The sequence below is a fragment of the Lytechinus variegatus genome, chromosome 14, assembly GCF_018143015.1.
Source record: "Lytechinus variegatus isolate NC3 chromosome 14, Lvar_3.0, whole genome shotgun sequence".
NCBI classification, from domain to species: domain Eukaryota; kingdom Metazoa; phylum Echinodermata; class Echinoidea; order Temnopleuroida; family Toxopneustidae; genus Lytechinus; species Lytechinus variegatus.
In genome coordinates, this window is record NC_054753.1 from 32,618,127 (window position 1) to 32,634,129 (window position 16,003).

General features: G+C 37.4%; 1 protein-coding gene across 1 annotated transcript; it reads right to left on the minus strand.

Annotated features, from left to right (window-relative positions):
- Positions 1 to 8,569: 8,569 nt before the first annotated feature.
- Positions 8,570 to 14,342, minus strand: LOC121427315 (protein fem-1 homolog C-like). Its single transcript, XM_041623653.1, has 2 exons — positions 14,215 to 14,342; positions 8,570 to 10,536 (listed from the first exon to the last, which is right to left on the minus strand). Exon 2 carries the CDS (start codon positions 10,493 to 10,495, stop codon positions 8,570 to 8,572), a length of 1,926 nt encoding a protein of 641 aa, XP_041479587.1. The 5' UTR covers positions 10,496 to 10,536; positions 14,215 to 14,342.
- Between the last annotated feature and the right edge of the window lie 1,661 nt (positions 14,343 to 16,003).

The following is a 16,003-nucleotide window of genomic DNA, read 5'->3' on the forward strand; positions in this document are numbered from 1 at the left end:
AGGGATGGTCCGGGCTGAAAGTATGTATAGCTTAATAAATAGAGTAGACTCCACTAAGCAAAAATGCGGAAAATTTCTTCAAAATCGGATAACAAATAACAAATTTGTTTTTTTTTGTGTGAAAACAGTCGTCATGAATATTCATTTGGTTGGCTCATGATGTCACATCTCCACTTGTTCTTTTGTATTTTATTACATGAAATTAGGTTTATTCAATTTTTTTCTTCCAAGAACTAGAAAAGTTGGATTGACAACTGCATTATATAACTATAGTGAGATTATGTATATTCTTGATGGATTTCCTAAAAAATAGTCCTTAAAATATCTTTGTTTTGGGTCAATATTATACAAAACCTTCAGCTTACGCTTCGCAATCGCATCATTTGGTTAGTGAAATACATATGGTTCTCGTAAATTCCTACAAACAAGCCTTAAAATGCCCCTCTTCAGGTCTGAATTTCCTAAATTTTCAGCTCGTGCTTCGCGCTCGCACTATTTGATTAGTGAGATGCGCATGTTAATCATGATTACAACGACTACATTTGCTTCATGTGTTTAGATGTTATTATAACAAAATCAGCAAGTACTTGGTTACGGTTTCAGCATAAACAAGATATCTGTTCAAAAGTGTCGGAAGTTTGAGATTAACTCCCGGGGGGGGGGGGGCACTTCCATTCACGAGTGGATACATGCGCGACCATGGGGTCTCGAAAAGCACCCTAAACACGTAATTTCCAAATTTGAAAATGCACCCCTTAACAAGTATTGGGTTGTCAAACCCTACCCTTAACAAGTATTGGAAACAAAACGATAATCTTGGAAAATATTCCCTGAAATGAACCCCTACTAACAAGTACAGGAATGTTTTATTGTTACGGGTCCTTCGGTCGTCGGCTTTACCTTGTTTGGTTTAGTACGACCCCACCTTCTACACCTCGCGCAAATCGGACTCTAAACACGAAGTGTTGGGGCAAAATGGACATCCTTTATAAAACATTTTAATTTTGTTTTATCATCCCCGCAAATTCGACCCTAAACACGTAATTGTCCTAGCGAAATAGATACCCTTTTTTCATTATTTTGTGTTTTTGACACCCTTATCACGTTACGTACGTAACGTGCCCTATCGTGAAAAAGACATCCTTTTTACGTGTTTTTTGGGTCGCGCATGGTATCCACTCGTCAATGTAAGTGCCCCCCCCGGGGATTAACTCCTGGATTAACTACACGTACTTGACATTGATATTATTTTGACTTTTGCATTATACGCTATAAGTCTACGAAGTCAGACCCCTTATAATTCATAAATTATTCTGTTGCGTCTAGCGGCTCTTCCTTCACTACCAAAAGTGTCAGGCATTGATTTCTTAATGACCCTGATGCTAAACAGGACAATATAAAAATACAAGAATAATTATTAATTATTCATTTTGATTGTTAATGTTGTATTTCAATGTTGTTATGATTATATCATCTTTGTTATAGTTATTGTCAAAGCCATTGGAAACCAATTAATTTCTTTCTATCCGTACATTGACCAATTTCCTGAGGTTATACTTTTTAAGCTAGGCTAGCCAAGTTCAGGAGTCGTTTTCACTTCCCTTTACCTACCATCAACGACCAGCCAGACACCCGTTGAATAAGGGGCATCCACTGTTATACATACTATAGGCTATTAAAGATGAAAATTTGTAACATTTTCAGCTAGACTGATACCATTGTGTGTGCGTGTGAGTTTTTACAGACGTGTATTACTAGTATCATAATTTACATCACCATCCGACAGATGTGACCGTCTGAACAAAAACAGTCGGGTGGGGGGGGGGGGCTTTCGGGTTCAACCCCCCCCAAAAAAAAAAATTAACCACAAGGGGGGGGGGTAGATATAAAGATAATATATATGTATAGGCGCGCTCTGCGCCAATAATACAGCATGTTGCAGGTGAAGGGTGCCAAACTCGCTGCCAAACAAGTGACAATTATGTTGTTCAATTATTCAATATGAATTGAGCAGATAAAGAAAGACCTGACAAACAAAACACTGCAAAATTGACCAAAATCGGACAAGGGTCGAATAACAAAGTTATATTTACATTTTAAACCGTTTGCATTTTTTTTCAGTGAAACAGTTCTATGCATGTCTTCATGAATATTCAATGAGCAAACTGATGACGTCACATCACCACTTGTCCCTTGTATTTTATTACATGAAATTGTTGATTCAATTAATTCTTTAAAAAAGAAGACTTGATTGATAATGAATTACTCCTTGCTGCAATTCATTTCATTATGAAGGAGACATATCACTCAAACGTATATATCAAAAATGAAATAATTATGATTTCATGGAATAACAAAAGAACAAGGAAAGCGGGGATGTGTCATCATTGAAAATTCATGACAATGTGCATGTAACCATTTTCAATAGATATTGCTAAACTTTAAAATTCAATAACTTCGTTATTTTGCTCTCTGATTTTTTTGTGCATGGGATGTGCAGGCGTATTTATTCTTTTCCTCCTCTGTTTCTGTATCACATTTCATAACCTTTTCTTTCAGTGAATTGGAAAAATTAATGGATCAATTTATGAAGTCATGTATATGTTTATGAATTAGTTTTTTTACTGGTACCTTGATGTATTATTTATGACGTTATGAAATTTATGAAGTCAGTTTATGGAAGAAGCAATATTAAGAATACTTACAAAAAATGAGGGCGATCGTCTTCCCCAGGTGCCCCCCTGAAAAAAAATTGGCAGAGCAAAAAAAAAAAGAAAAAAGGAAAAGAATAAGAAAGACAGAAGAAAAAAATAAGATGAAAATAAGAGGAGGAAGACGAGTGAATGAAATATTGTGAGGGGAAGACTTGCAAAAAAAACCCCAAAGATCTTTCATGTTACTATATAAATTTTTTGCTTGCGCTTCGCGCCAGAATTGCATGTTCGATGAGATTCTTGCTCAATAGGCTGATATGGAGTTTTGAAGTCGATATACAAAACATATTTTAGCTCGGACATCAAACTTTCATTGTTTTTTTTTCATTTACAAATTTAAGTGCGATGTAAAAAGTCCGTTTTATGGTCTACGTATCAGCATTTTAAGCTCACGCTGCATTGTCACATTGATTTGCCAAGTTCATATTGTCTACGTGTATTCCATAATGTTCCATTAAACAAATGTATTCAGAATGCCCAGATTCTAGGTCTAAATCTAAAACATGCGCGATAGCCTGCATGTTCTTTATTTAAAATGTACTTAAATTATCCAGTTTCACATCAGAATATCAATAATTGTCTGCTACCGCTTCACGATCGTATTATTAATGATACCCAATTGACTATATCCTAGTTATGGTTTACAAAATATGAATAGAGTGTTCCGCTTTTAGGTCTAAAATCTCAATTTTCTTCCTCACGCTTCGCGCTCGCATCAATTGTTTAGTTACATACCTATCCCATTTATTAATACAAAAATTGGAATGGCCAATTTTTAGGTCGGAATGTAAAAAAAAATTTGCTCGCGCTTCGAGCTCGCATTATTGAAATATATTCACGTTCGCAGTAATCATCTTGTTACATACGAATCTTGTTCAGGAAAAATACATGAATTTATTAAAAAAAAAATCGCTCGCGCTCGCACCTTTCATAAGGCTTATGAGATTATTTTATGTTCATGTTGTTTCATAAGAATAAAACTAAGAAGTGACTGATCGGGGAAAATATAGGTGAAGATAATTTCGGGCCCCGTCCCCTATTGGCCAAAGTCGGATCCGCCCTTTTGACACATACACACACACACCGGAAAAATAGCCGGTGCTTCCCCCCCTGAAAAAAACAAGGACCCCCAAGTGCCCCCCGGGAAAAAAAATCTTAGCTACACCATTGCCCCCCATCCCCAAGGATCGACGCTTCTTATCTGTTTGGAGTGATCGGGGGGGGGGGAGGTGTTTCATCAATATTTTCGTCCGACAAATTGTCAGATCTGACAACTTTCCTGGTTTCTGATTGGTTGAGAAGCATTGTTACTACATAGTAACTGTCGGATAAAACGTCCGACAAGTCCTTTCATGAAACGCTCCCCAGATCGCTCCAAACAGATAAGAAGCGTCGATCCTGTATCGCCATAGATAGATCTGTATGTTGTGGAGTATCCCATTCAGGAATTAAACGATGCTGTAGGTATACATGTACATTCATAGGTCAGTTCATATAAGAAAGTGCTATGAGGTTTCACAACGAAAAGTTTCATCCTGGGTCACAACATTCGATCGTGATTATTTTGTTGCATGGTCAGTTTACCCCCACACACTTCTAAAACTGTTCCGCGGACCCTGCTTTGCCTCCCAGCCCCCGCCCCATACCCCAGATAATAATTATGCAGTAAGACGTAATATAATTTTCACTCTCAAAATTTGATGATTTTTCTCGCTCAGTCGCTATGATAGTAAATACCAACAAATAATCTCAACCGTGGTCCTGGTTGGGAAGGGGGGGGGGGCGAGCGAGGAGGATGAATACCCCCCAAACCTAATTTCATGAAGAAAAAAAATTAAGGATTTGAAAAAAAAACATATGCTGCATTAAAAGCAAAGACTAGTCGTATGGAAAATAGTTGAAGAAAAATAAAACAAGAGACTTGGGATGGTAACATTAAATGATGTAAATACATGGCATTTAATAAATTTAATCGAAGAGTGACATAATGTGACACAAATAAAAATGGCCTTAAGGAAAACATTTTTTCACGCTTGAAGAAATAGGTTTATAAAGTTATCTTGCATTTTTATTAAAAAGAAACAATGGTCGATTTTTATTGAATTATCCGCCTAAGAGTATAATGCGGATAATTCAATAAAAATTGCATTCACAAACTCCGAAAATAATCCGCACTATTTGTTACGAACGCCCGACCTGAAAAAGGCGGATAATTGTCATGGCAACTGCACACGCCCCTCCGATGGGGTTGCGTTGGAAAAGGATGACCTTGTGACCGCACCATGGCAATTATCCGCATTACTTTGGAAATACGTTCATAAAGTCAACATCTGGTCCCGATGCTGCTATTATGCGGATAATTGCAGCACCGAAATAATGCGGCTACTCTGGTCCTACTCCGGGGGGGGGGGGGGGCACTTCCATTGACGAGTGGATACCATGCACGACCACGGGGTCTTGAAAAGCACCCTATAAACACGTATTTCCATATTCTGAAAATGCACCCCTTAACAAGTATTGGCGTATGAAACCCTACCCTTAACAAATATTGGAAACAAATTACTATAGGCAAGTATTCCCAGAGCTGAGCCCCTAAACAAGTATAGCGATGTATTTTCCATATTCTAAAAATGCACCCCTTAACAAGTATTGGAAACAAAACGATACTTTAGCAAGTATTCCCTGAAATGAACCCCTAAACAAGTACAGAGATATTTTATTGATATGTCACGCGTCTGTCTGTCGTCGGTTTTACCTTTAGACACCAATTTGGTTTAGTACGGCCCCACCTTCCACATCTTGCGCAAATCGGACTCTAAACACGTAGTGTTGGGGCAAGAAGGACATCCTTTATAAAACATTTTGGATCTTGTTTCATCATCCCCGCATATTTGACCCTAAACACGTATATATTTCCGAGCGAAATAGATACCCTTTTTTCAATATTTTTGTGTTTTTGACACCCTTATCACGTTACGTACGTAACGTGCCCTATCATGAAAAAGAAACCCTTTTTACGTGTTTTTTGGTCGCGCATGGTATCCACTCGTCAATGTAAGTGCCCCCCGGGTCCTACTCTGATTTTACGACCAAATTAGTCCAAACCCTGTACTAGATCCTCTAGTTTCAGTTCAAAAATTAAAAAAAGAAAGTGTCTTCACAATTGCTTCGTCTGCTTGCTCGAATTTTTGAGTATATATTTTACGGATTTTCGATCCCTTTGAATATTTCTGGGACGGCCATCAAAGAAATGTGTAGATAACAGCAATGAATATACACGAGTTTTGAGAGTTTCAATGATCAGTGGCGGCACCATTTTTTTAAAGTGTGTGTGTGTGGGGGGGGGGGGGCAAGTGCAGGACAAAGAAAATGGTTGGGCAAGCACTGGGATAAAGATGGAGGGCTTGGGGCCACGAACCCCCCCGGAAAAATAATCACAACCAAGGAAAAAGAAAATAAAGGAATATAAAAGGGATGAAATATTGTCCCATTTTCTTACTATAATCATGTCAAAATCTATCATTAATGAAATAAGTTTTTATCAACAAAGTCAACATTTTGCTCGCATCGTTTTTAGAAATCTTGCCCTTTACGTCATGCCCCCCCTCCTCAAAATTCTCTCGGCTTACTACACCACTACCCATATACTTTTTTTTTATTTCTGGGGGGGTGGCAATGTGGGGGAAACTAGGGGATGCCACCCCGGGAGTGCAACTGTCAAAGGTTAAATAAATCAGATTTTAAAAAAACTTATTACTTATTATGGCGACATAAATTATAAACTGTCAACCACCTTTGCTACATCCGAATTGTCTTGAATCATCTGCTTTAATATAAGGAATTCGTTAAAATAACCCACAAAATAATGGCCATGTCTTTCTTTCTTTCTAAAAGAGTTTCATTTAATGTGCCCTCTCCTCTTATCTTGATAATTATACTGGATACGATAATTAGAAAAAGGTTAATAAAGTTACGAACGAGCTATCCAACATGAAGTGATACAAATACGTGGTTAACTGGTTATCATACAGGTCAGCCCCGTAGCCAAGAACTTCATTTAGGGGGTTCGGGGTGCGAATTTGCGTTTAAATTGTCAAGCAAAAAAAAAAAAGTCAAAATCGTTTGGCTATTTTGCCCTATAAAAATTGTTTTCCTCCCCTATTTTTTCTTGCTCTTGAAAATATAGGGGGTTCGATCGAACAACCCCCCCCTCCCCCTCCCGGCTACGGGCTGCAGATTACAAACTAATAACAATTTACAATTTATATACAGAGATATACAGGAAGAGACAAAAAACGAGAAATACAGAAAAATAACAAGCAATGGGTGCCGTGAAACACACCACATAACAAAACAAGATAAAATAAAACCCTTTTGTGATATTCACACACTGGATGAATTTCATCTCTTCACCTTCAATATAAAACACATGATCTCAATATTACGATATTATGCGAGAAAGGGATTTAAAAATGTATTAAATAAAGATACCTCAATAAAAAAAAGAAAGGACAAGTCCATCCCGTCAAAAAGTTGATTTTAATATAAAGAGAAAATCACAACAAACATAACAGTGAAAATTTCATCAAAATCGGATGTAAAATAAGAACTCTCTGATAATTTTAAGTTTCGCTTAATTTCGCAAAACAGTTATATTCACATCCTGGTCGGTATGCAAATGAGGGGATTGGTGACGTCACCCACTCACTACTTTATCTTGTATTTTATTATATGAAATAGAAAATATTATAGTTTTTTCCTCATTGTCTTGTATGAAACAAGGGTTTTATATTCCTAGCTGAACACATGGTAATACCATTGATTTATGCTTCAGTCAAGTAGGTCCTTAATATAAAATCTGTTAATATTGAAATATTGTATAATTCAAACCATGAAAAATGAAAGAAATAGTGAGTGGGTGACATCATAGACTCTCTCATTAGAGTGTCACTGAGTCGTGCATTTAACTGTTATGTGAAAAAAAACATGATTATAAAATGTCATAACTTTCTTTATTATACATCCGATTTTGATGGAATTTTCAGCATTGTGCTTGTTGATGTTTCTCTACTCTGTTTATTCAAATCAACATTGTTCTGGGGTATACTTGACTTTTCAGTCAGTTCATTCTGATGTCGACCGGGAAGGGGGGGGGGGGTAATAAAACTGATTTTGTTGAAAATCCGTTGAAGAATAATAGTTATTGATTTTGTTTTCATTTTGTGACGTCAAATACGAATAGCTCTGTCATAATTATTTGTTCTAAAATTCATAAAATATTATTACTGTGCTTGCTAAAACAGAGGCCTCTCAATCACTACAGCGTACATTAACATAACACTGGATTCCTGGACCAAAACCCCTTGATTTTTTTTACTAATATCGACTACTGTATGATGTACTGTGCTACCAATTACTAATCCCCCAATAAAAAGCAATAAATATAATAAAATAAAATATAATTTAGAATGAAAAACAAAGTATGAAATGATTTTTTTTAATGCAATAACAGACAAAAATATAATAATAATACGAATATATCACAGTAGGGTCTAGGAATTATAGAGACCCGGTCGAAACAACAACCCGACGCCAATTATTAAAGTTATGGGCGTTGAATAAACACAAGAATTCAAACGATCCTTGACCATAAAAAGTGAACATTAGATTAGCATTCAAGAATTCTTATATAGGACCTTACAATCGTCTAGTTCTGCTCTGGTGTTATGATGTCTCCTAATTCCCGCTCTCACAGAATGAAGCTACTCTTTTGTTTTTGATCGTCTGTTCATTTTGTTATCATTGTTGGCCTCTAGAAATATAAACGGAGAAGAAGCATCAGATGACTATGAGTCTCAATCATAAAATTCAGAAGAACTTCCCTCATAACAATAACATCGGCCCATAGAATGAAAAAAGAGGTCTGAATCTGAGTCTGAATCAAAATACATGTCTGAATCATACTCTGAATCGCTTTCTGGTTCGCATTCCAGATCAATATCATAATCCGAGTCCAGATCACCATCTTCATTTCTCTCTCTGTCGCCTTCCAAGTCCGACTTAGGGCTGTCTGGTGGCCAAAGATCTCCAGTTACGATGCGAGAAAGATTCTTAGGTAGGACGCCCTCATGGGTGATGTGATGACGGAGAATGGTCCTTGCGGCGATTTCCTCGAGAGGTAAGACCGAATGACTCTGAGACGTAATTATCTCCTTGAGATCTTTGAAGTCTGATGTCAATGTGTTCGGCAAATAATTAATCATCTCTTCTAATGTTTTATGGCGATTGTTTCTCTTCTTTGGATCGCATCCATTCCGAATGAGAACCAATGCCACATCTTTCAGAAACTGCGGATGTACACTCTGGTGCATTTTCATCAAGGAATGAAGCATTGTATTCCTGTCAATATTCTGATGGGTAGCATCTTCACACTGTACTAACCTTGAAATCAATCGTTTCAAACGATTTAACTTTGTGTCATTCACACGTACTCTTCTGTATTGTAAGTAATTCCGACATCGTACGATGACATCATGGCTGACAGAGGTGACATTACGTCCTTCACATTTCTTTCTGATGGTTTTCACAAATTGTTCTGCAAACGTCAGTAACAATTCAAATGTCTCTGTTGATTCGGGGCAGCTGGACAACGCGATCAATATCAAGTCCAAACCAAGACACTTTAACAGTTCTTCTTGTGTCTTTCTTACAATACGTCTTGGAGCGCTTTCAAATATTGGCAAGCAAGAGTTCATAATTGAAATACACTCCTTCACGTCACAATTTTTCCAAAATCTCACATTTACTCCTCGCAAGCCTTCAAGGATACACCCTATCACTGAACCAAGCTTGAGCTTTGATTGTTGTTCCAATTGAACTGCATCCTTGAAGATCTGAAGTGCTTTCATCTCGATGTCCCTGCGATAATGAAATACACCACTTCGGGCGTGCAAAAGAAGTTTCGGCACGAAGTAGTCCATTATAATGTCCTCTGGTAGAGTCCTTTCTGCTATCAAGAATGCTTGGGTAATTTTATCCCACTTGTCAAACTGACTACTCTTCCATTCTTCAAAATCAACTTCCATTCCAGAAAAAATGGAAAAGCCATTTGAGAAGATGGATTTTCTTCTTTCCTCAGAAGACGCACTGGATATTTTCTTGCGAATAGATTTAGCTCTAGAGAAATACGTGTACGCACTTTCAACGTCTCCATCAAGGGGATAATCTTCAGCTAAAATAACGGTCACCCCGAGTATCTCTAGAGCTCGTATCTGTTCTTCATCAGACAGCTGCATATACCTTGTATTCCTCTGGAGAAAAAAGTTCACCAAGTCTGACTGCTTGCACATTGCTGCCAGACAACACGGATCCAAACCTTTGGAGTTACACATTTGAGTTGCTCCGTGGTCGATAAGTAGTCTGAGAATGTCTACCTTCCTTTCTATTGTACCAGGAACTAGAGAATAAGCACGTGTAAACTCAGTGATACTGCAACAACAGGTATCAAAGACGGCAAAATGCATTGGTGAATTACCACATTCACATTGAGAATTCGGATCTGCACCCTGATCAAGTAAGAACGCAACCAGTTTGGTGTTACGACTTCCACAAGCAAACATCAAGGCAGTCTTTCCGTGCTTGTTTCGACCATTCACTTCGAAGTCTTTGGGGTGGGAAGCAGCAAACTTTTTGATATCTTTCAAGCTCATCGACGGGGTCTTTTCCATTCTTGATACCAAGTTAATGGCACGGGAGTTTCGGGACTTCCTGGAAGACGCCATTTTCACTTAGTTCCAGGAATCAAATACGTTCTTCTTTAGGTCTATTCATAGAAAATAAAACAAAACAAAATGTTTGTTTGATAATCGCCGAATAATACTAGAATATAATAACCAGAGACACAACACAACAATGGGGAACAATACCACCAAAGCAATTGTAGTTATCAACGATAATGCTGAGCACTTCTCTAAATCAATCATCCAAGTGCATCCACTAATTTGCTCGAAAAAAAACAGAGCTACTAATTTACTGTGTAAGATAATCTTTGCTGAAACTTTTTTTTTCTACAAGGTAGACACACATTACCATGTAAAAGAATAAGGGAAAGATTGGACATATAGTTATCACTATCAGCCCATACACCTCCTTCATATTCATGACCGCGTGTCGTGTATTTTTTTCACATAAATATTGCGAAACTTAGGAATTCGATAACTTCAGTTATCAGATTTTGATATAATTTCAAGCATGTTCTTGTTTGATTTTTCTATAGTTATTTAGAAATTATTTTATCCTGGAGTACCCCTAAGATGGGAAATTCACCCTGACGAAAGTTTGTTTTTGGAAAAATACCAGGGGCCCGTTGCAGAAAGAGTTAATTACGTTTAAACGCAAGCCAAAAAAAATCAATCGCAAGTCCCAAATGCGCGCTGTTGATTGGATGATTTTTAGAGTTTCGATTGAATGCAATTCTTTCTGCAACGGGACGCAGGTGAGTGTGTTATAAAGCTGTTCCAAGTTATATTAAGACCGACTTTAAGAACGACGGGTGATCCTTTCTTACGCGCTAAATAATCACCAATGAACATTTAATGGTGAATATCATGTACCACAAGAAAGAATCACCACTCGTTCTTAAAGTCGTTCTCAACTTAAGAACAGCTTTATGAAACTGGCCTCAGGAGCATCATTGTTTTTTTGTTGAAAATCCATATTTGAGTTGCTGTCTCATAAATCATATCATATGAAGTGCATATAAATTTTATAATGGTTCATGATGACTAATATTTAATTTTCTTTCAGGAGCTTGTGTGACATGACTTGTCTGTTGATATATAAGGTACATAATAAAGAGTATTTTCATTAATTATTTGAGAAATGGACTTTTCACTGATTTTCAAGCCACGATATGGGGAATGCGCTTGCATACGATGTCAAAAATTCTCATTTTATGAATTTACACTGTAAAAACTGTGGCGTTAAAACTGAAACCAATTAGTCTTAATAGAGGACCACACCCTGAGGTGTTAAAATAATACCCTAGAGATTGAACATAACACCAAAGAGTGTGAATGTAGCAACCATAGGTGTTGTAATAACACCTATAGGTGTAAAACTAACACCACCAATTTAACACCGGTGTAAATAACTGGTGTGGTCCTCTATGTACACCGGTTAACACCACAGTTTTTTCTGTGTACCTCCAGTCATCACCAACGTATTATTTTTTCTGTTATTTCTACAATAAATAGGGTGAAGTCAAGTTTCCATTTAAATAAGATAGAACCATGTCATTTTATGGTTGCAGAGGGTTATAAGTATAAGTCCATCCCAACAAAAAGTTTATTTGAATAAAAAGAGAAAAATTCAACAAGCATAACACTGAAAATTTCATCAAAATCGGATGTCAAATATTTGTTATGACACTGTTTTAAAAATTCGCTAAATTTCACAAAACAGTTATCTGCACATCCTGGTTTGTATGCAAATGAGACTATGACGCCATCCACTCACTATTTCTTTTTTATTTTATCATATGAAATATTCTAATTTTCTCCTCATTGTCAAGTGATACAACGATTAATTCCTCCCTGAACATGTGGAATTAGCATTGTTTAAAGGGCAAGTCCACCCAAACAAAACGTTGATTTGAAAGAAAGGAGAAAAATCCAACAAGCAAAACACTGAAAATTTCATCAAAATCGGATGTAAAATAAGAAAGTTATGTCATTTTAAAGTTTTGCTTAATTTCACAAAACAGTAAATTGGCAGACTGATGACGTCACCCACTCATTATTTCTTTTGTATTTTACTATATGAAATATTCTAATCTTCTCCACCTCGTCAAGTGAAAAAAAAATATTTATCTCTCCCTGAACATGTAGAATTACTATCACTTTAACAGTTTATGGTTAAGTTAAGTTGGTCCTTATTGTCAAATCTGTAAAAATTGAAATATTGCATTATTCAAACAATAAAAACAAAAGAAATAGTGACTGATTGACACCATCAACTGTATCATTTGCATATATCACTGAGTCGTGCATTTAACTGTTTTGTGAAAAATAAGCGAAACTTAAAAATGTCAAAACTTTCTTATTTTACATACGATTTCGATGAAATTTTCAGCACTATGCTAGTTTGCTTTTTCTCTATTTATTCAAGTCAGCATTTTCCTGGGGTTGACTTGACTATTAAGACTATGACTCCAAGGCATGATTTAATGGTAGTACGGGATAGAAATCTAAGTAGATGAATAAAATTCCAACCGGTGTAGACTATACTATACACAGACTCTCTCTTGATCCTCTTATCATCGCTTTCTGAGAAATTTTTACTCCAGCGAAACACCAGCAACTCATAGACTGAACTAAAGCTTTAGGCATCCCCTATCTTCCGTCATATCAAGGGCAGCACCAGAGTTTTTAAATATGGGGGGGGGGGGTGGGGCAAGCTTTTGGGGGCAGCATTTACTATACATTTTTTTTCAGTTTCTCAATTTCTGGGGGCAGCTGAGCCAGTAAATTGCCAATTTGTCTACCGCCAACTTGTCCACTCACCACACACATGGTCGACTTTCATTAAGTCTAATGCCATCACGTCTGTCAACATTTCGTCTAACAACCATTTGGTCCTATAACCATTATGATTCGGTCGTCATCACTTCGTCTAATCACCTGTTCCTCTATTACCATTTCGTCTAATAACCAGTTGGCCCAATACCCATTTTGTTTCCCTTCATTTTGCACAATTATTAGACCAAAATGGCTATTGGACCAACTGATTATAGACGGAATGGCTTTAGACTAAATGAAAGTAGACCATGTGGTGAGTGGACGAACTGATGGTAGACAAAATGATAGTAGACGAGTTGGCAATTAGATGAATTGGCATTTATAGACGAATTGATATTTTACCGCTGGACCGGGCGTGGGCAAATGCCCCACATGCCACCTCACACATGCTCATAATTATGATCTCTCCCTTCTTCCACTGTCTCTCTCTTTCCAGCCAGCTGATCCCAGGTGTTACGCAATATCTCATTATCTTCATCTTGCTATACCCCCTTTTATAAACCACGGAGGAAGTTCTGTGCAAGGATATCACCTCCTTGTTCTGCGCAAGTGTACAGGCCAAAATAATACACTGCTGTGTGGTACCATCAGATATATAGGACCATCATGGAGCTATTGGTACAATGGTACCCGACTGTTTACTTCATCAATCAGCCTGAGCCCGAACAAAATTTTACATCCAATCAGTCGAATGATTGCGATAGTTCTTGAAGTTGTTGTTATATCATCCTCACTCTTTCCCTACTGCTAGCTTTTCTTTTCGATGGGCACCGCATACTTGATGTATAAACCTTCAATGTCTAAAAAGTTCTCTCATTGTATATGTTTCGGTCTTAAAAACTGTACAAACTACAAACAACACTTATTTTTTACCCCTTTTCAAGAAAACTTGACAATCGACAAGAAAGAGAGTGTTATCTTACCAAGCAAAGATGAAAACACTAATTCTGTAAGTCCTAATAGAGCGAGCAGTTGTTTGTAGGATGGACAACACGATCACGAGACTCAAGAGGAGAACTTTCTGATATCATAGACCTACTGTATTGTGTTCTTCTCCAACCAAACTGACGCACGTGGTTGACGGATTGCAGAGATGTTGGCTCCGACTGCGCGCGCAGACTCCATTCAATACGAAAACACTTTCCTAAAATCTGCCAGACCGGATAATTACCAGTGATTTCGGGTGATTTGAACCAAATTTGAACCAAAAAAAAGAAACTATAGGTATAGCTTGGAACAGTGGCAGAACTACGAGGGGGCATGGGGGGCACGTACGTGCCGGCCCCCCCCCCCCCGATCGGCTGGCAAAAACAAAAACGGGGAAAAAGAGAAAAAGAGGGAGAAAGTGAAAGAAACATAGTGGGAATTAAGGAAGAAATTATTGTTAATTATGGTATATTATAATTGTGTTATGTTATATTACATAACAATAAAATATATATAACTTTATGACACATAATTTGCTCAGGGCCTATGTCTTCATTGTTCCTAATACTAGCATTGCCTGTTTAACGAGAGATAGAATCCTGTAGTACTAAAACCTCCCGTTTTCATGTCAACATACACAAAATATATTTCCTCGCACTTCGAATTATTGTTTTATGTAGTGACATATCGTCTTAATATAAAACATTTCCCGTCCATGCTTACGTTCGCATTAGTGGATTAGTGAGATATGTCCGCTCTTCATGATTTCCTAAAATCAGTCCTTAAAATGTCCCTTTTTCTGATCTGATATAAAAAATTTCAGCTTGCGGTCGCATCATTTGGTTATGTGAAATACACATGGTCTACGTGAATTCCTACGCACAAGCCTAAGAATGCCCCTCTTTAGGTGTGAATATCCTAATTTTTCAGCTCGCGCTTCGCGCTAGGAATATTTGACTGGTAAGATGCGTATGATAATCATGACTACAATGCCTACAAAAAGTATGCCTTTAGGTGTAAATCTAACGAAACCAGCATGCGCCTGGCACTGGCAATAGATGACTATGGTGAGATATGTGGATTCTGTTTAAAAATAGTCCTTAAAATATCCATGTTTGGGGTCAAAAATTTCAGCTCGCGCTTCGTGCTCGCAATATTAAAGCGCATGTTAATCATGATTACAATGACTATAAGTGCTTTATGTGTTTGGATGCATATAATTCTAAATAAAAATCAGCAAGCGCTTGGCACTCGCATTAGATTACTATGGTGAGGTACGTATACTCTTAATAGATTCCTAAAATATAGCCCTTAAATTTCCGTTTGAAAATGTCCTTTTTAGGTCTGAATATCAAAAATTTTCAGCTCGCGCTTTGCGCTCGCATTATGTGATTAGTGACATACATATCTGTTTATAATGACACTGTCCTTAAACTGTCTCTGTTAGGTCAGCATACCACCAACTGAGCGCGCTTCGCGCGCTCACTAGGTGACTCGATTTCTTTGCTGGTGCCCCCCAATGCCGTGACCCACGGTACGCAACTGGCTTGGAAGAAAGATAATATACAAAGAAGGAAAGAGAAAGAGAGAAAATACAGAAAGAAAGAAAGAGAGAGAGAGAGAAAGAAAGAAACAAAAAAGAAAGAAAGAAAGAAAGAAAGGGGAAAATAGAAAGAAGAGAAAGAAGGAATTAAGGAAAGAAAGGAAGTAGGCCTATCTATCAATTTGTTGGCGGCTTCGGTATTGAAAGCTTTTAGATTTATCGGGAAGATGCAGAGTAGGGGG

Coding starts and splice junctions, on each gene's coding strand:
- LOC121427315 (XM_041623653.1), bottom strand. CDS start 10,495: ATGGCGTCTTCCAGGAAGTCCCGAAACTCCCGTGCCATTAACTTGGTA.